The 21,165-nt window shown below is 41.0% G+C and overlaps 1 protein-coding gene across 2 annotated transcripts in view; it reads right to left on the bottom strand.

The window, feature by feature from the left end:
* Positions 1–6,515: 6,515 nt before the first annotated feature.
* ahdc1.L (AT-hook DNA binding motif containing 1 L homeolog) overlaps positions 6,516–21,165 on the bottom strand; it is a 56,840-nt gene continuing 42,190 nt past the window's right edge. Inside the window, exons 4-5 of one of the 2 annotated variants that reach the window (XR_001934384.2) lie at positions 16,240–21,079; positions 6,516–7,052 (exon numbers count right to left, since the gene is read on the bottom strand). Coding sequence is in view for 1 of the 2 variants with exons in the window: in XM_018246427.2 (XP_018101916.1) it covers positions 16,290–21,079 (4,790 nt within the window). In the remaining variant the exon portion in view is untranslated. The remainder of the gene's footprint in view (positions 7,053–16,239; positions 21,080–21,165) is intronic. The other variant, XM_018246427.2, reaches the window with a different exon arrangement.

Genomic DNA, 21,165 nt, shown 5'->3' with positions numbered 1-21,165 from the left:
ATGAGACTTGTTATCCAGAATGCTCAACAGGCTGGTTTTGCTTCAAGTACGGATTAATTATATTCTTGTTGGATCAAGTACAAGGTACTGTTTTATTATTACAGAGAAAAAGGAAATCATTTGGATGATTTGGATAAAATTAAGTCTATGGGAGACCACCTTTCCGTAATGCAGAGGTTTCCGGATAACAGGCTATAATACCTAACTACAGCTCTAGTCATGAATCAGCAGATTACTGAATCCAACGATATTCATGCTAAATGGATATCAGTCAGAATCATGGGGTCTCATTACATTTTACCAATAATTGTACAAAATGAATCGTATTGGCACATTTGGCCAACTTCATACTCCAAGAAAAGAAGGTTATCAATATATTACATATAAATTCTAATTATATTTACTATTAAATGTAAAAAAATAAATTGGAAATTATTCTGAAGTAAATTGTCTATTTAATGGGATTATTATTCATTCCATAGGAATTTGACAAACCGGATGAGAGATTTTTAATGTTTTAAACCTCACCCATGGAGCAAAACTATTACAGTTGCACAGCATATGATTGCCTTAAAAAGGAAAAAACATTGTTCCAAAACATCAATTCAGTTTCCAAAAAAGTTGGGGCTCATGTACAGGGCCAGATTTAAATATACTATGCTCCTAGGCCCCACATTTTCAACCCCACGCAATTCGCCAACCCCACCCCCATCCCGCTGGAGCCCTCTTACTACTGTAACTTGCTGCTCACAGATTTCCCTTCTCAACTTCTCTTGGTCCTGCGTGATCACTGTCATTGGGGACTGGGTGTGAGATTCAAACGGCTGTCAAAACCTCTCGCCCAGTCTCAGTGGAGGGCTCAGAGACAGGGCGAGCCAGCCAGACACCCTAGGATACCCAGTTGTCCACCTAGAACAACAAACCCACATGCACTGCAGACAAGGTTCAAGTGAGGAGCCGAATACAATTGCAAACATTAAGTGAGGAGCAGGAATTGGGATGAAGGTTTGGACTAGGGTTACAGAAAAAATTATGTGCACCCTAGTCCTACTGAAATTAGCAAGGCATGAAGACCAGGGGCGATCCTGGCCCCTCCGCCGCCTGAGGCAGCAGCAGTTTCTGCTGCCCCCCCTCCCCCGGAAATTCGCTCTTAAAGTACCAGGAGCAGCATTTTTGCTGCCCCTGGTACCTAGTGGGGTGCTGCCGCCTGAGGCGGCAGCCTCAACTCGCCTCATTGGCGAAGCACCCCTGATGAAGACAGCATATGTTTCTCCTAAACCTCATCATTCAGCATTAATGATGGCTTCCCAGATGTGCAAGCTGTCCATGTCATGTGCGGTAAAACACATAACATGCAACAAGCCATATGGCCCATCTCCCCTTTAGCACAGAGGAACGGTGACCGTAATTTAAAAAAGCTAAAGATCATGGCCATCTAATATTAGCCTTCAGCCTTGTCCCTTGCAAGGAGAGATTTCTCTGGATTCTCTAAATCTTATAGTGTTATTGTGTACTTTTGATAATAACATGCCCAAATTCTCTGCAATTTTATGTTGAGGAACATTATTCTTAAATTGCTGCAATATTTACCCCACACTGTATCAAAGAGTGATGTCCATGTCCCAACTTTTTGCAACTTGTTGCTGGCACCAAATTGATGTATTTTTTTCCAGAAAACAGTAACATTTCTCAGTTTCAACAATTGATATGTTTCCTTTGTAGTACTTGCAACTGGGTTTAAATGATTTTACAAATCATCCCATTCTTTTTTTATTTACATTTTACAGTGTCCCAGCTTTTTTTGAAAACAGGGTTGTAAATGGGGGGCAGTTGTGTAAATAATTCAAAGACAATTGATGCTGAGACAGCAGTTAGGCAAACTTTAGAGCAGGTATGTATCATGTTAATCAAGAACAGATGTTGCCAAACTTTGCGCCTGGCACCTTTAGTGGGCCTCAAAGCCTTGGCTGGCGGACTAAACTAAATCCCATTAAAATATGTGACAATACCTACGTGCCCTTGGAGATAGTTTTGAAAGCCTAGACTGATGGTCAGTTAGAAAGAGATTTGGAGAGAACACTTATTGGCTGACCTGAAAATGCTTGGAACTACCACCAAGAGGACCTCTACTTAAAGGGATCTTGTCATCGGAAAACTTGTTTTTTTCAAAACGCATCAGTTAATAATGCTACTCCAGCAGAATTCTGCACTGAAATCCATTTCTCAAAAGAGCAAACAGATTTTTTTATATTCAATTTTGAAATCTGACATGGGGCTAGACATTTTGTCAATTTCCCAGCTGTCCCATGTCATGTGACTTGTGCCTGCACTTTAGGAGAGAAATGCTTTCTGTCGGTCGGAGAGCAACATGTTGCTCGCGAGCTACTGGTTGGGGATCACTACCTTAAAGTGTATGTTCACAGTGGGCCCAAGTTTATGCACAATTCATTATTGCTAGGAGTTGCTTAAAGGGGCAGTATAATGTGGTAAAAAAACAAAAATAAAATAATAAAAGTGTGTAAGAGAGCGAGAGTGAATTCCCTATTTCGAGTTCAGTCTTTCCTCCTAGTAGTAGGTGTGAAATTCCATCCAGCAAATAAGCCAAAAAGCTGCTATTTGTACTAGTTTATAAACCCACCTTCCCTAACCTTTTGTGTGCTGTGCTTTCTTGAACCAACAGTGACACACTTTCTAATTCAAAGGCTCCATCCCCATCTCATCTAAACCCCAATAGTATCCCCTCCCCCCACTTTCTACTCAGAACTTAACATTCCGTGTAATTTCCATGACCCAGTAGCCTTGAAGTAATCACTCACAAGATTCTATGGCACTTTTAATATTCACATGCCACAAAACCACATATACTATTCTTATATCATTTGTTTTGTAAAGTGATGTTAATAAAAATGAAGCCTAAGCGGTAAAGACCATGATGCTTGATGCTAATGTTATTAATGTTGTCCTATGCAATTAAAGTAGTGTCTGGATAACATATGACAAAAGTGGCTTGCAGAGATATACATGCAAATATATGAAAAGGGATGGCAGTGCTGTGGTGGAAAGATTAAAAATAAAGGAAAATAACTGCAGATGGACTGCATGAGACACAAAAAGCAGTGAAGGCCTTTTCCTTTCCTCTCCTCTCTGGTCTCCATGGTAACGTGTCACCCTCACACCTTCTGTCCCTGACATGTCAAACAGCTTCTGGCTCTGTCCCCAGCCCCTGACACTGAGTGATGTAGAGTGTCTTGTACACACACAAAATGTTACTTTATGCAGCAATATCTGTCAGACCTCTACTAGATACACAATTCTACATCATAAGTGTACAAAAAAACACATTAATTTTGTTAGGGTTACCACTTTCTTAAGAAAAAATGCTACCTTTCTAGCTCTGTTTTCTTAGCTACCTAAGAACATTGCAATCAAGAATCATTTTTATCAGACTGGGAGCAAGCCTAATTGTGTTACAAATCATCTTACTTAAGAAAACAGTTTGCGCACACAAATCCAGATTCATTGCTTGCAAAGGAAATATTGCACATACTGAATGCCCTACTGAGTTTCATTATTTTTTTTTTTTTTTTTTTTAACACCCCTGATTTTAATAAAATTGCATACATTTCTATCACCAAACTCCCCCCCCCCCTTGCTATATACAGGATGGGATCAATTATCCAGAAATCCACTATCAAGAAAGATCTGAATAAGGGGAAGGCCATTTCCCATAGAGTCCATTTTAATCAAATAATGAATAAATGATAAAAAAAAAATAATACATATTGAAAAATTATTTTTTTTTCCCCTATGTAATAATAACAGTAACTTGCATTTGATCCCAGCTAAGATATGATGAGCCCTTAAAGGAGGTAAAACAATTCTATTGGGTTTAATTCATGTCTAAATGATTTTTTAGTAGCGATAAGGTATGGAGATACAAATTACAGAGACACCTTATCTGGAAAACCCCAGGTCCCCAGCATTTTGGATAACAGGTCCCAGAACTATATATATCTGCACATGCACTACTATCCCCCCCCCCCCATTCTTACACCATTTGTTATATAGAATGAGATATTTATATTCATTTACGCAGAGACTTGTTGCACAGGCCCTTTTATGTTTCACTTATATTGTTCTGCATACACTTAACCAAACATACAATTTTTTTTAATCCCCTACTCTGCTGCCACAGACCTTGATTTCTTTTACACGCACACAGCTCTCTCTCTCTCACACACACAGCTGTGTCAGTGCACATTGTACAGGGTCAGACATTTGGGCTGTTGCCCAGCAACGCAGCCCCTCCACCACTCACCACTTACCTGGCAGCAAGACATCCCCCCCCAACCCAAGGCAAAACTGGAGGAGGAGCAGTGACCTCCACCCCCCCACCCCCTACTAATCTAAAGCGAAGGCCAGAATGGAGGATTAACCAGCAAACTGCCACAGGGGATTCTGCTGCATGGAATTCTAACAAGATCTTGCAGAGTGCCAGGTTAACACCTTCTTTGCCACACAGCCCTATAGAGAAAAACCATCTACCTAGTCAAGGAAAATGTTGTTAACTCCTTCTCTGCTACAATGCTAAATTATTTGCAGTTATATGTAGCTAAAGGATAAACGTATAATAGCATGTAGTTGAATACATTTTTTCCCAAAGAGCTTTGACAAGGTATAGCTGATCTGCCATAAAGGCAAGCAATACCACAATGTAGCATTTCTACTGCTCTGTCTGTTGCACCCTTATAGCCCACTGCAACTATATTTAGGGTGAGAATTTGTGGGTGGTGGGGGAGAGAAGAAATGTAATGAAGCATTGTGGTGGGGGCTTGGGTGCACTGGAGGGAAGAGTACTAGAGAGAAGAGTGCTGAAGGCCAGGGGGGGGGTTGTGGGAGGACAGTGTGTTCTAACCAAGAAGGGTCATAGAGCAGCAGGAGATTGTCACACTGCGGGCACAGCGAAGAGAGGATCTGACGAAAAGGACATCAAGAGCCTGGTGTGAACTGCTAGAGAGGGAGGGAGAGCAATGCAAATAAATTAGGGAAAAGGAAAGGCAGATAAGAAGGGGCTGTGGTAGTGAAAAGTGCAGGGGGTATATTAGCTCCTGTGAGCCAAAATGAATGGTAGGGGGACAGAGCAAACATGAGACAGGAAGTGGTATTTGAACCAGAAAAGCAGAGATTTAACAGGAAAGAGAACAGGACTGATAAGGATGCCTAAGAAGATGTCAGGATACAGTGGAAAAATGGAAATACATCCACAACAGAAGAGGTGAAGACGTGAGAAATGTCAGAAGGAAGAAAAGAAGCCAAAAAAAAGGGAAGTGATTGAAAAAAAGAAGAAAAAAAGGAAGGTGACATGAAGATGTATGTGATAAAATGAAGGCAGGTGTTGTGTGAGATAAGAATGACATGAAGGTGAAAGATAAAAGAAGGGTGGGGGAAAGAAATTAGAAACTTGAAGAAGGCAAATGGTACATGGATGGAGAGCAAACGACATGATGACTAGGGAAAAGGAGGGCAAGAAGGGAAATCATACCTGAAAGTGTGAAGATAAAGAAGAGGTAGAAATAGAAGTGTGAACCCTGATTGCTGCAGCCTTGGAAACGGTTATCACAACACAATACACCCAGTATGTACAAGAGCACACTCACAGTAGTACCCAGATAGCATGAGCACTATGGTAGTAACATACATCTGCAAGCAGCAAAGCCGTGTTGTGTGTGCATTTTCTATCATCTGTATTTACCTTTCCAAATAACCCATTATATATAGACACACACACAGGGCTGCCATTAGAAATCATGGGGTGCTGTACAAAAAAGTTTCCAGGGCCCGCCCACTCATCAGTGCTAAAAAAGGTAACCCCCCACACACGTTATAAAAAGCGATTGATGGTCAGGGCCCCCTTATAAGTTAAGAAAAACGGTGGTGCCAGGGCCCCCTTAAAAGTTTTTTAAAAAATGGTGGTCAGGGCCCCCTTACAAGTTAAAAAAAAATAATTGGTGGCCAGGACCCCCCTATAAGTTAAAAAACAAAACACTGGTGCCAGGGCCCCCCTTACAAGTAAAAAAAAAAAAATTGGGGCCCCAAAGAATATATATATATTTTTTTTTTTTAAAAAAAAACATTGGTGGCAGGGGCCTATAGAATATTAAAATAACACATTGGTGACCAGGGGATTTAAAAAAAAAAAAAAACACAAATTGGTGTTCAGTAGAATTGAACACGGCTTCAGGACTTCAATTTTTTCATGAGTTTGGGTCTTTTTGCCACTTCAGGAGTTTGGCTATTTTCATGGCTTCTGGAGTTTGGCTGTTTTCGTGGCTTCAGGTCTTTTCGTGGCTTCAGGACTTCATGGCTTTGGCGCGGTCAAGGGGGGCCGGCTCTTTCGAAAGTGCAGCACTCCCAGACCCCCTTTCAGGCCCGGGCCACTTGTACCCCCTGTCCCCCCCTGATGGCGGCCCTACACACACAAAAAATGATAACTCCCCATTGAAAACACAAAACTGTTTTTGGACAATACACAATTTATGAGAAATCCTTATTTACAATAAATAGTTGTAACCGCCGAGGGTGGTGGTGGTGATTTAACATACGCAATTTCAGTGCAGCCGGTAGATGGGGGGGAGAGAGGGAGGGTGGTGCAGACTATGGATACTGAGGGTGTGGGGGGTCTTTAACTCTTTGCTTAACAGAGATGCTAATGTGTTGCAGGTGGCTGACCAAGAGGGAATAACAGATAAGTCTCTCCTCCCCTCCCCCCCCACACACACTCCCCACCTTCGCATTTTTCTTTTTTTTTTTTTTTTTTTTGTACAGTTTTGCAACATTTAAAAAATTTCTTATGTACAATTTTTGCTGGTTTTGTGAAGAGGAAGAAAAACAAAACAAAACAGAAAAAAAGAAAATAAAGAATAAAAAGTAAGGGACGCAGAGATCGAGGGGATGATGGAGAGAGCACACTCGTATGATTTAAGGGGTGCAGGCTCAGGAGGCAGATCCCACGGCAATTCTTCTGGCTTCGATGGAGGGAGGAGGGGTCTGAGCTGTGAATTTAAGAAAAAAAAATATAAAAATATATTTTTTGCAAACTTAGAAAATGTATTTATTTTTTTAAATGAAATCATCGATCAACATATTAGAACAAGGCAGCATAAGAATTTTTGATCAGACTCAAAAGTCCATTTTCTGCACCCTTCATCCACTGTGTGCAGCAGTACAGCTATACATCATAGATGGACACAAAACTTACAGGCACAGCACAAATTAAAGGAAAACTATACCCCCCAAACAATGTAGGTCTCTATAAAAAGATATTGCATAAAACAGCTCATATGTAAAATCCTGCTTAATGTAAATAACCATTTTCATAATAATATACTTTTCTAGTAGTGTGTGCCATTGGGTAATCATAAATAGAAAATTGCCATTTTAAAAAATAAGGGCCGCCCCCTGGGATCGTAGGATTCACTGTACTCACAAACAAACCAACAAACCATACATGTTAGGTCACATGAGCCAATTAACAGACAGAGTTGTGTCTTTTGCTTCCACACTTCTTCCTGTTACAGTTAAGAGTTGTAGTATTTCTGGTCAGGTGATCTTTGAGACAGCATAGAGATCATCACGAAATGTTGGCTCAAGGCAAGAGATGTAAAAGGGCAATATTTACTTTAATATATATTCCAGTTTGGTAAGATTCGTTAATATGCCACTTAATATGATATAAACTATCTGTTGCTTAAGTGTTCATTTTGGGGGTATAGTTTTCCTTTAAGAAAAGAAAGACAAACAACTCTTCTGCATATCTGGTCCATGCTGCATGTGTGTGTACATTCCAGGCTAACCTCCAGTTATTCAGCAGAGCTTTAGGTCTAACAAAGTGAAATAATGTAATGTATTGTAGGGCCACAAAAGGGACTTCAGGCTTCAACAGTAAAGGATATTGTGTTAGATGACTTAAAGTTTGCATTGATAGAATCTAGGTTAACAAAAGATAGATTCATTAAGGCTATACCAGGTCAATTTTGTAACCTAAATAAATCCCCAATCAAATAAAGTCTACTAAGAACAAAAATATAATGGGGGGGAGGGTTAAAAAGAAAGAGACAAGAAGAGATTTGGAGGAAGCAAATAAGTACGTGGGGGGGGGGGGAGTGAGCTATATAGAGAAGCTAATGAGATATATCTGAGAACAGTTTTTCACAGGGGGGAGCTTGACCTCTTCCAGCATCACTTGGGGGATGGGGGGGGGGGAGTGGGAAGCAGGCACCAGCAAACAACAGTTTGGTAAACTGAACCTGAACAGCCTTCCTGATGAACACTAAAGGGAGTTTCAAATCTTTATTTATGAAATATGTGATGAATATGTTTGTGCAAGTGTATATATGTGTTTATCTCTACATACATGTAGATATGTGCATGCACACATTCACAATGAGTGAATGATAAGAGATATATATATATATATATATATATATATATATATATATATATATATATATATATATATATATATATATATATATATATATATATATATATATATGTATGTAGGTAGATGTGTATAGATGTGTGTGTAAAATATGGGAACCCATAGGTTAAGACAACACAGAATCTTATTATAACGTAGTCATTTTTTGAAATATCATTAATTTAGGTGTTCATTCTCTGGTATGAAAGATACTTAGTTAAGATGAACAACCAGACAATTTGACTAGCAAGTTGTGTGGCAAGATTGCATTAAAATGGTTTAAATTGTCAAATAGCTTTGGTGTAAGCAGTTTAATATTCTCATGTTCTCATCAATGCTCAACAATCGCCATCCATTAAAGATTTGCTTGTTTGGTGAGGTTGCCAAATGAGCCTCCCTTAATGGGATTCTGTCTTGATTTTTAAGGTGTAGTATTTATTCTTAAATTACACTGTTTACACTGCAAATAATTCACTCTACCATATACAATTTAATTCCTGAACCAATAAGTGTATTTTTTATTAGTAATATTGGTGTGTAGGCAGCCATCTCAGGTCATTTTGCCTGGTCATGTGCTTGTAGAAAGAGCCAGTGATGCCAGAACTGCTTTCTGACAGGCTATTGTTTCTCCTACTCAATGTAACTGAATAGGGTTGCAGTGGGACATGGGTTTTTACTTCTGACTGTCATTCTTATATGTACCAGGGAGCTGTTATCTGGTAACCTTCCCATTGTTCTGCTGATGGGCTGCTGGATGGATGCAACTTGCGGCGCAGCAATAAAGAGTCACTGAAGTTTATCAGAGCACAAGTCACATGATTGGGGCACCTGGGAAACTGACAATATTTCTAGCCACATGTGAGATTTCAAAATTATATATAAAAAAAAAAACAGATTTCAGTGCAGAAGTCTGGTGGAGCAGCACCTAGAGTTAAACAACCGGATGACAAATATGGGAATGCAGGCCATTGAGGCAAGGGCTGCATCAACAAGCCGATGTGGTCCACCAAAAGGATTTTTAAACCTGTCTGATTTCCAGTCAGATATTAGTCGGCAGTCCCGTCAGAAGGTTCAAACACGGCCCAAAAAGCGGCCAAACCTGATCTGAAAGTACCAAATAGACAGATTTTATCTGTCCATGTATGGCCACATTTAGCTTGTCAATTTGGAGTCATTCAATATATGAATACCTGATTAGGTTCTTAAAAAGCAAAAGCTAATTTTCAGGCTATCATACATATTGGCCCACATGTCAGACATCTGCATCATTGCAAAAGCGTGGCTCTTTTTTCTGGTTAGCTGATGGCCCATTTGTATGTATCTATGATCCAATGGTAGTCATCAATCAACTAGATTCCTGTCTTTTATCAGAAATCCATAAGGGGGAGGTAACAGGGAGTCTTAAATGCTTTTATAAAAAATTAAACACAGTTAAACTTGGGTTCAGGTTACCAAACCAATGAGCCTGTTAGATAGTCTCTGATCTAGTCATCCACAAACACCCAAACATTCTTGGCACTAATGTGAAGCAATGAGGGACCAAATATTCTGCACAGAACAAATGATGTGATGTAGGATTTCAGAAGGGGGCCTGTCAAATCCAAGTGTAGTAAGGCTGAAACTAGACAAACTGCACAACCTTATAAGTGCATGTATATTCTGCTTCACTAAGAGAACTGATGAGGGGTAATCATTATCTTTAGGAAATAGAGGATAGGGATCCTGAATATTTACAACATGATGGGGGGGGGCAGGTGGGAGTGATTATAGGGACCCTAATAAACATACACCCCAATATTACAGATTTGCAGATCATGCAAGGGTTTAGGGCAGAGACACACGTGGAGATTCGGGGAGATTAGTCGCCTGACGGCAAATCGTCTCTTCTTCGGGTGACTAATCTCTCCACCAGGCCTGGACTGAAAATCAAAATAGGCCCTGCCATTCCAAGTACACAGAGGCCCAAACAGCCCTCTACCAGCCCACTATATGGTAACTTTCTATGGAACCATAAAGCAGCCACTCTGGCATTTGCCAGAACCCACAGATTGCCAGTCTGGGCCTGCTCTCCACATATTGCCTTCCTGCCGGCTAGAATCAAAATTGCCGACGGCATGGCACTCGGAGCGCTTCGTTTTACAAAGGTTTCACGAGGAAACTTCGGGGCAACTTCAGAAAGCAAAGTGCTCTGCCCGATGGCTACATAATAGCCCATTTACATAAACTATAGTAGTCTTTCTAAAGCAAACACGTAACTTTACCAATGTATACCAGTACATTATATTACTTTAAAACTTTTATTTGTGTTACTGTTCCTTTAAGAGGCACATCTCTGGTTTTTAAACTGGAAATTTGTCTCTTCTAGGGGAGAGATGTTTCCCCCTCCTGGACCCCCTCCAGAGCAGGAAAGTGTTTGATGCTTGCTGTATTATCCTTGCAAAAGGTTCTAAAGATGGTCAATGTTACTAAAAAGTTTATATACCCCCTGTGTAAAAAAATAAAATGAATGCATACATTATTGTATATTAGTTTAGCCAACACATTATACACATTTTGCAAACATACCAACTCTGACCAGTAGATATACTAGTGAGAGTTGATATATGTGGCTGATATATATATATATATATGTATACTTTATTTATATACTATGTATACTTTATTTACCTAATCATTTTGGAATAAAGCCTCACCCTTAACTGAGACTAGCAGTGAAATCATAAAGGGACAGAAATGCCGTACACTACACTGCATAAGGTCAATATGAATATACATTTATGTACTGTTACATGTGCATAATAATGGTATCCCTTTAAAGGGCCAAGATACACTTTTTTTTGCAGAACTGGCAAGAGAATACCACTGCTAATCTAGTCCTATGGTATATTTCTACGCAGTCTTTTAGAAACTTAAGTGGTTGTTCCTGCTAAAGCTATGCATCTATAATTCCATGTATGTTTTTTTCTGAAAAGCTGTGCCCCCTGCTGGCAAAATGTAGGTTTTATTATGACATTAAAGGAAGGCTATGGAGGTCATCTGACCATGCATTCAATGAAAAAGTATATATAATGAAGGCTGAAAGTGCCACAGAAGTAAAACAAAGAAAGAAAGAAAGATGCAAGATTCACCATATTAAGTGGGCAATAAAAAGAGAATAATGAAATAGAATTCTTCACAAAGAAAATATTCCTCACGTAAAACTGCATTTTATCATTAGACAATACAAAGGTATTCAAAGAAGGATTTTCAGAAGTTTTCAGGGACTTATTTTTTTAAGGTACACTTTAGTTTAGTTGAAAATATATACACCTGTACCCAAGCTAAACTAAGAAAAGTCAACCAATACTTTCACAGTTAGTGAGCTGACTCATAGGCCAATAGTGGTTTAGACCATGCAGTTTATAAATGTGATTGCAATTGGTGGACTTTTTTTGTTGATCTCTTTTAGTTCTCCAGCTCAGATTCATGAAAAGAATCTGTAGTCACCTCGTCTCCAGTCAAGACTCCAATTACCTTCTGCTACATTGTTTCATGAGTCAAAATTGGCAGCACACAACATATCAAAGAAAAGATACTGTCTTCAATTGCATTAACAAATAACTTCAAAATCACTGACATTTACTGTGATTACTATATAGTGAAGCCTTGGAAATATCTCTCTCTCTCTCTCTCTCTCTCTCTCTCTCTCTCTCTCTCTCTCTCTCTCTCTCTCTCTATCTATATCTATATATATATATATATAACAGTGTTAGCCTTGCCAAAGCAACCAATGCTTTACTGCTATCTGGCTCCTTATGTCCTGCAACAGATTCCCCATTGTGTTTATAATCCAATCAATAATGATGCAGTGCTTAGCATTGCTCCCTTGTTGCACTGGTCCAGTTACAACGGTCAGCTCTGATCAGTACATTGACTAGACAGATTTTGTATATTTTCTCCATGGTGTTCCTCCCACACTACTGATTAAATTCTCAACAAGATTTTATATTAAAGGGGATGTTCACCTTCAAATTAATTATTAGTATGTGTGATATCCTGATACAAGTTACAATTGGTCTTCCCTTTTTATTCTATACGGTTTTTGACCCATTTAGCTTTTTGTTCAGTAGCTCTACAGTTTGGAATTTCAGCAGCTATCTGGTGGCTAGGGTCCAATTTACCGTAGCAACCAATAAGTAGTTTGAGAGATTGAAATATGAATAGCATAGACACTAAATAGAATGACAGGAAATAATAATACAATTATAACCTCACAGCAATAGTTTTTTGGCAGCCAAGGTAAGTGACCCCCATTTAAAAACTGGAAATACTCAGAGGAAGGAGGAAAATAATTCAAAAACTATAAGAAATAAAAAAATGAAGACCAAATGAAACCAAAGTTGCTAAGAATAGATCATTCTAGAACATACTGAGTTAAATTAAAGATGAAGTACCCCTTTAATATATGATAGAGCTTTAGGCAGCAGCATGTAAGTCTAAAAAAATATGGGTCTTCACTTCAAACTGCAACAGGCTTATCTTGTAGGCCACATGGCGTCAGTTGGCTCTCTCTGTAGAAGTTCTGTTTTAGTTGCCAGTTTTTGTCCATTATGTGTGATTGACATAACCGAGTGGCAAGTAATAATTCAGCCTAATAGCCAGCTATTCTTTGTTTTAAAGTGAAATGGAACTTCTAGCAGTCACCATCATAATCAAAACATTGTTCCTTGCCTGAAGGTTCTTCCCATTCACATGAATGGAAAATGCACTTCCTGTGGCAGTTACTGAGGCAGGAAGGTGGGCTCACTTTGGAATGTTTGGTTCAGCATTTCCAATCCATAGCCAGCTGACAGAGCCAGTGGTTGCCACAGGGCAGATCATTATCCATTCATCTAAATGGGAAATACCTGTAGGCAGGGTATGGTGAAAATTCAGCATGTAGTTAAATTGTTTATGTACAGGCTGAATGTTATTATAATCCATATCAGAACTATTATAACAGTGGGTAACCAGACTAATGGCAAAGGGTAAACACCAATAAGTGGGATCCATTTCCTTTTTGTTGTTCAATGGCAACTAATTTCTCAAAATACATTTTAATGTAATCTTATTAACTAAACTGTACTGTGGTTCAATGGCATCAATCAGATAAATTTAGGTGAAAATTAAAAAAAAAAAGTAAAAATAGAAGCCCATCAAAGATATAAGTCCTAGAGTACTGCAATCAGGGGAAGGCCATGTGTAAAAAAAAAAAAAAATGACATAAAAGGTACCATGATCCCAACTACTTGAAGACATGATCAAAACTACCCATTGTGGATTAATTTCCATCTATACGAAATGCGGCTTAAGCTGGCCATAGACGCAAAGATCTCATCGTACGAATCGAGGATTTGTACGATTTTCGGAACATGTGTGGAGAGTCCCGACATTTTTGTCAGGCGGAGATCGGTCATTTGGTCGATCGGACAGGTTAGAAAATTTTCGGTTTTCAGCGGGAGACTGTCACTAGCTTTGTCTATCGTACGATTGCAGAACATTGGCTGATCTGTTCTTTAACTACTTTTTTCGGTCGGAATGGTAAGACTTTGATCTGAATGGTTATTGGCAGGTCGGGAGATGGGAAAGTCCGATCGTACATTGATTCGTACGATCGGATCTTTGCGTCTGAGGCCAGCTTTCGCCTGCATGTGCATTTTTTGTTTCAAAACATGCATACAACTATGGTCTCAGGTAATTATCAATCACAAAGGGTGACCCATTGAGCTTTCCATTCATATGAAATGAATATAATCTGCAGCGGTTCTGAATTTTTCTCCTACAACCAGTGGCAATCAACACACAGTGGGGCTCACTATAAACACTGAGCAAATGTACACCTGGGCAAATTGTTCAACCTGCAGCTGGCTGAAAAAAAGTCAGTCACTAATTGGGTGTTATAGGTTACTGCCCATATGCAAATCCACCCAGTGTTTATAAAAGAGCCCCAGTGTGTGCAATAGCTGTTAGGGGAAGGCTTCACAAAAATTAAGATTATTAAAAATTAATATATCTAGAACCATTTTTTAGGAAAAGTAACCAACTTTTCTATCTTTTGCATAGCAGGACAGTTTATCACAAAAAGAGGAATACAAAAAATGTTGCAAATATTTTAATCAACCCCACCCCATTTTAACCACCAATGGTCCTGGACAGAAAAGGCCCAATTTTATTGTCTAAACACATACATGGTAAAAATGGTGATAAAGGACATTTAATTTTTTGGTTGCCATATTTAGTTTCTAAATTAAAAACACTATTTTTGTAAATTCCTTTAAAGAGATACTGACATCAGAAAATAACCTTTTTTATTATCTATCATAACATTGTCTTTGAATGATATTTATAATTTTGCCATTAAAGTATTCACCTGATGCTTTCACATTACCTTTCTTACTACCCTGTTCCTCTATGAGGGGGCTGCCATATTTGTGCATTAGCATTAGAAACTCTGACAGGTTAAGAAGGGACACAGTCAGGTTGGCAAAAACAGTCAGGTTTAGGAACTTCAAGTGACACTTACAAAAGCAGAACTATCAACATGACCTACAGTTAAAGGGGTTGTTCACCTTTGAAATAACTTTTAGTAGAGAATGATATTCTGAGATAATTTGCAATATGTTTTAATTTTTTATTTTTGAAGATTTTTGAGTTATTTAGCTTTTTATTCAGCAGCTCTTCAATTTGCATTTTAAGCAATCTGGTAACTCGGGCCCAAATTACCCTAGCAACCATGCATTGATTTGAATAAGAGACTGGAATATGAATAGGAGAGAGTCTAAATAGAAGGCTCAGCAATAACAATACATTTGTAGCCTTAAAGAGCATTTGTTTTTTTAGATGGGGACAGCGACGCCCATTTGAAAGCTGCAAAGAATCAGAAAAAAAAGACAAAACTATAAAACTAAAATAAATAAATAATGAAAACCAATTGAAAAGTTGCTTAGAATTGGTCATTCTATAACATAATAAAAATTACTTTAAAGGTGAACCACCCCTTTAATTTTTAATGCAGATTAATATTTTAAAAATAATTTTTTTAGTGTCAGTATCACTTTAATGTGAACAAAAAAACTGTATTAAACAGACACAAGAAGTATATAACTAAATGCAAACTGCTGATATACTAAGCATAAATATAGTTTGGAAAATTGTTAGAATAGTCTGTACAGGTATTGGACCTATTATCCAGAATGCTCGGGATCTGGGGTTTTTCGGATAGTGGATCTTTCCGTAATTTGGATCGTTACAACTTAAGTCTACAAGAAAATGATTTAAACATGAAATAAACCCAATAGGCTGGTTCTGCTTCCAATAAGGATTAATTATATCTTAGTTGGGATCAAATACAAGCTACTGTTTTATTATTACAAAGAAAAATTTGGATTATTTGGATAAAATGGAGTCTATAGGAGACACCCTTTCCGTAATATGGAACTTTATGTATAATGGGTTTCTGGATAACTGATCCTATACCTGTACTTCTTTTCAGTAGACTGTAAGTAAACTTACAGTCTACATTTGTTCCTAGGGCTGTACAATGAAGCAATAACATGCTTTTATATAGGTTGTTTGCATTATAGCTACAGTTTCTGCTTGTGTAAGTTTGCTACAGCTATAGTTACACAAGATACTAAATCTTTTCATAGAAAATGTGTAGCACGTTCACAAAAATCTAACTGAAGAATGCAAACACATATCCTTCTTAAATCACTTGATATTGTTCACTTTCCAATTCTCACCTCACCCCATGGCCTCTGCTGCTCCTGCTAACTCCAGACAAGTCACCCCACTAAAGAGAGGTGACTGTAAAGTTGTCTTCAGGAATATTTTCAGGTCCCAGAAACCCGCCCTTCATGTTGGGAGGGGACAGCACTGGGGGTCCTTGGGGGGGAAAGGCTGGGTAGCGATAGGTCTCCTGTAGTTGCACCATGGAGTCTCTTTGCACAGGGGAATGGGTGATATCACTGAGCAACGGGCAAGGGTATGGGGCTCTGTGGTGTCCTCTCATCATGTCCAGTGTCTCTTTGTCCCTTTTAGGGCTGGGGATGTGAGGGCTCAAACAAGATGCTCCCTCCCCCCGTCTACCCATAAAGTCTGAAAGTAAGCCTCCTTTTCCATCATAAGGAGGGCTGCGAGGGGGGTACCAGTAACCAGCATTTTTGCAGCTGGGGGGCTCATAGCGGTGATGGGTGGATGGTTGGGTTGGTAGTTGCTCACGGCAAGAGGGCAAGTGTGGAGGCAAACTGTGTTTAAGGGGATCACAGGATGAATGAGAAGAGGGTATTAGCTTCCTTCCCTCCCCTGGCCGTAACTCAAGTGTAGGGGAGCAGTTGGGAGAAAAAGGAGAGTCTTGCATGGGATGTTCATAACCCAGGCCAGGTGGTGGAGGAGGATGTGGGGCACCAGTGGCGGCACTTCCGGATGGTGGGAGGTGAGAGAAGTGTTTTCCAGGATCTATCTCTGTTGTGGGAGGGCACAGCCCAGGGGAGTCACTCTGGAAACCAAATGTGCCATCAGAAGGGGTAGAAGGGTTCATGGAATAAGGTCCAGAAAAGTCACAAGGGGGATCTCTTTCTCCTACACCATATGCCCGTGAGTGAGATGGCAGAGGTGACATGCTACTATCTCCACTATAGCAGTCCAATCCTAGGTCTGAGGACTCCTGGAACAGAGAGCTCACAGAGGATGTTGGAGGTGGAGCTGGTGGTTTGGGAACAAATTTAGCCTTTCCTGAACCTCTCTCTTTCCTGCTTGTGGAACAGCCACCACCTCGACCACCCCTCGGACCTCTTGGACCTCCTCGTTTACTAGGAAAGCCTGTTGGGGGAGCAGCAGCTGAGGAAGAGGAGGAAGAAGGAGAGGATGAGGAGAAGCCCATGTGATGGTGTTGTGGGTGTGAGGGTTCAAAAATATCAGCCTTCTTCCTTCTCCCCCTACCAGATTTAGCAGTCTGGTGAAAGAGAACACTCTGGTTCCAGCTGTATCCAGGGCCAGAGGATGTTTCGTTCCAATCCATCATTAACTTTTCTAGGCTTGATAAGCTGGATTGCCCTTCACTAGATGAGGCTTCACTGTTGGCTCTGCGATAGCCAGCCGCAGGCTGCGTGTACTGTGTGCTGTCAGAGGATGATTCAGAAATGTTGTCTGTGTTTTGTTTGGCTTTCTGGGGAGTATAGTTGCTAATGTCTAAGATAACATTGGACTCTGTCATGTGACAATCAAAATTAGAACCATACAGCTGTCCAAAACTGTCAGGACCCCAATCATTCTGGCTGTAACCCTGCCTAAAACCCCACTGATTTGATGTCCCTGGAAAGGTACGACTATTTTCCCCAGGGAAGAGTGACCCAGGAGCTTTAGGGAGCATGTAATTGGCAGGTGAGGAGGTGCCTGATCGACTCTCGCTCCTTAGAGGTGGAAAAGGGGGTACTTCTGATGTATTAAAGAAAGGGTTTTTGGACATGTTGACTCCAGATCCTACAACAGGCAATTGTAGCTGCTGCTGGCTGAAACCTGTGCCACTATGAGCACTGCCCGGTGAGGAAGGGAGGCTGTTGCCACCTCCACTGAATGAGAAACTACAGTCCTTGTTGCTTGCACAATCTGGGGGTCCAGAGGGATAATGTTTGTTGGGTGCAAAAAGTCCATGGCTAGAAAGGCTCTGAGCACCACTTCCAGAGAAACCACTATATTGGCCAAAGCCCCCAGTATGATGAGAGTTGGGTGAGCGAGACACCAGCTTCTGGAAGGCATCAGAGCCATGGCAGTCTTGTTGATTCAATGCTGCATAATTTGATGACCCTCGACTGGGTGGAAATTGCTGCCTGGCCGGTGCTGAGCTTTGGTATGTGGATTCTTGAGTGCTGGCTTTAGTGCCCCTAGAGTTGGGATAGGACTGGAGTGATCGGGTGTTAGGGGAAGATGAGGATCCAGAGAAGGCTGATGCTGATTTGCGGGCTTCTTGTCTCTGGGCAGCCATGGCAAAATCTACAAGGTCAGAAGAATCATCTGAGTCCAGGAGGGAGCGGAAATACCCAGTAAAGAGGCTGTGGCGGTCCTGCCCTCCACCCTCAGCATGGGACACTGATCCAGCTCCTGCATAGTAACTGGGTCTGTTAGGGGATCCGCTGTGCATTGAGGAAAATCCCCTGTTTTCAGGCCCTTGATAACTGCAGTGTCTACCACCTGACTGGCTGTGAGAAAGCTGAGCTGCCCACGGTGTTCCTTTACCTTCAGGTCCCCACTCAGATGTACCCTGATAGCCTAAACTACCCTCTCCTCCAATTTCACCAAGAAGAGCACCATTCTTACGTGATCTCCTCTTGCGCTTGGGTTTAGCATTGGGATCTGGCTCCACTCGTGGCTGTCTCCGTTTCCGTGGCTTTAGAGGGTCAACAGACCTTGGTTTGGTCTTCTTTTTACCAATACCCTCAAAAAAGTCACTGAAGGAACAACGGGACAACTCTGGGTTATGGCTGTTACATCCTCCTCGCCGGCCTGGGCCACCTCCACGGCCACCTCGTCTGCGGTAACCCTGCACTCTGTGCAGAAATTGTGAAATGCTCTGAGTGTCAGGTGCTTGGTGTACAGACTCTGGCAGAGTTGGAGTCCAGCAGCGGGGAGGTGAATTGCGCCCAGCCGTTTGACTTTGTCTGTTCAGAAAAGCAAGCTTTGCCAGCACATCACTATATTCAGATTTGCTGTCATTAGCATCTGCCACATATGATGGCTGGGGAGATGGAAGCTTCTGTTTCCTTCGCCTCCGCTTCTTCACCATTTCACCCTCTGGTAGTGGTGTGGGAGGTTGGGAAGTTGGAGGGGGCAGTGCTGCTGGTTCTTTGGGGGGTGGCTGGGGCAGCATTAGAGGAGTTTCACGTGCTAGCACAAGGTTTTTTGGAGGCCTTCCTCTCCTCCTTTTAAGAATGATGGGGAGTTCCCCAGGTGGAAACACCATGACAACATTGCGCCCATTATTCTTCATTTTGAGAAGTGATGTAGGACCTGGGCCAGATCCACCTATCAATTCTCCTCCTTCTACACTCAATGTACTGCTGAAAGAAGACACTTTGTAGCTTGTTTTGTTTCTCCTACCCACAGGCATGGGGATTTTTGCAATCCGAACAACCATCTTGCGGGCTCCCTTGCGTTTTGGCTTTTTAGGTGGACCTTCTTCTTTAGGTGTTTCCACGGTTGGGGGATGGTTAATGCACTGTGTAAAATCTAAGTTTTGTTCATGGAGCCGATATGCCCTTGGCTCTTCAGAGGTTCGGTGGTAGGGTGGCATAACATAAGCCCGTGAAAGGCTCTCTGAAGCTCGTGGCCTGCCTGGTCTTCTTCGTCGTCCTCTTCCAGGTCTATCACCCCTGCGACCTCTGTGCCCAAATCTTCCACGGGGAGAAAAGGACATTCTTCTGATGTTATCAACTGAGGGAGAAAAGAGTGGCAGCATCCAAGGCAACTGCTCCATTTGTGTCTCCATGAGCATTTCCCTTTCTACTGATTTCTCTTCTTGTTTTCCTTCATCTTCCCTGCTTTCCTCATCAGATGACTGATCTTTCAGACCAGCATCCAGCCTTTTTATACCCATTTCTTTCAAACTAAGTTGATCTTCCTGGGCTAATGTTATATCACTCTGCTCTTCCATTTTGACATCTGTTGGATCTTCTGCCTTATTGTCCCCAGCCTCTATATCCTGCTCATCCTCAGATGATTCTTCATCCTGTTTACTTTCCCCCTGTTCTTCCTCAGATGAGTCCTCTTGTTTGCTCTCTTCTTGATCATCTCCCGAGGATTCCTCTCCTTGTTTGGGGTCTTCTTGCTCCTCTCCAGAATCGTCTTCCTGTTTACTTCCATCTTGTTCCTCCCTTGACCCATTCTCATGTTTATTTTCATCTGGTTCCTCACTTGATTCATCATCTTCCTGTTTAATGAGTTGCTCCTCCGTAGACCCCACATTTTTCATTTCAGTGTGGTCATGTTCTTTTGATGCCTCTTCCTTTTGGCCTCTAGTGTCTTCGACCTCTTCCAGTTTTCTCCCAATCCTCTCCTTCTTCTCTCCTTCACTCTCTATTTGTTGAGGTTCCATCCAAGCTAGAGCTGCTAATTCTCTCAAGACCTCTGAACTGGCAGATTCCATTGAGTCTGGGTTGGCAGAAACAGGAACTAGCTCTTTCTCCACGGTCTCAGATAGCTTTTCCTCAGGGCTTCTTAGACTACTTGCCAAACTCTGAGATGAGAAGAAACTATACTGTAATCCTGGTTCTGTATTATCTGACTCTGAAGGTGAGATTACAACACGGGTGCAATCCAAACGTACTCCACTAGATTGTAGATCACTGGACAATTGGCTGAGATCTTTCATGATGTCCATCAACCTTACTACAGGCTGTAGATTCACACGTCCATTACCACACTTGCTCTTCAACAAAGCGATGATTCCATCTACTCCCAGCCTGGGGGGTACTGCTGATGGGCGGCAGAGTGGCTTGTTGGCACGGCTCCAGGTTTCATTACGCGGAGATCGTGAATCATCTTCTAGTGATGAGCAGAGATGAGGTTCCGGATGGGCCAGAGAGGCATCTAAAGTACAAATGTAAAAATATGATAAAAGTGAATGAATGCACAGTATATGCACATAATGTTATAAAAGATTCTATGGAATAAAG

This window comes from Xenopus laevis, chromosome 2L (genome assembly GCF_017654675.1).
Source record: "Xenopus laevis strain J_2021 chromosome 2L, Xenopus_laevis_v10.1, whole genome shotgun sequence".
Lineage (NCBI taxonomy): Eukaryota > Metazoa > Chordata > Amphibia > Anura > Pipidae > Xenopus > Xenopus laevis.
This window is presented reverse-complemented; position numbering and strand designations above follow the sequence as displayed.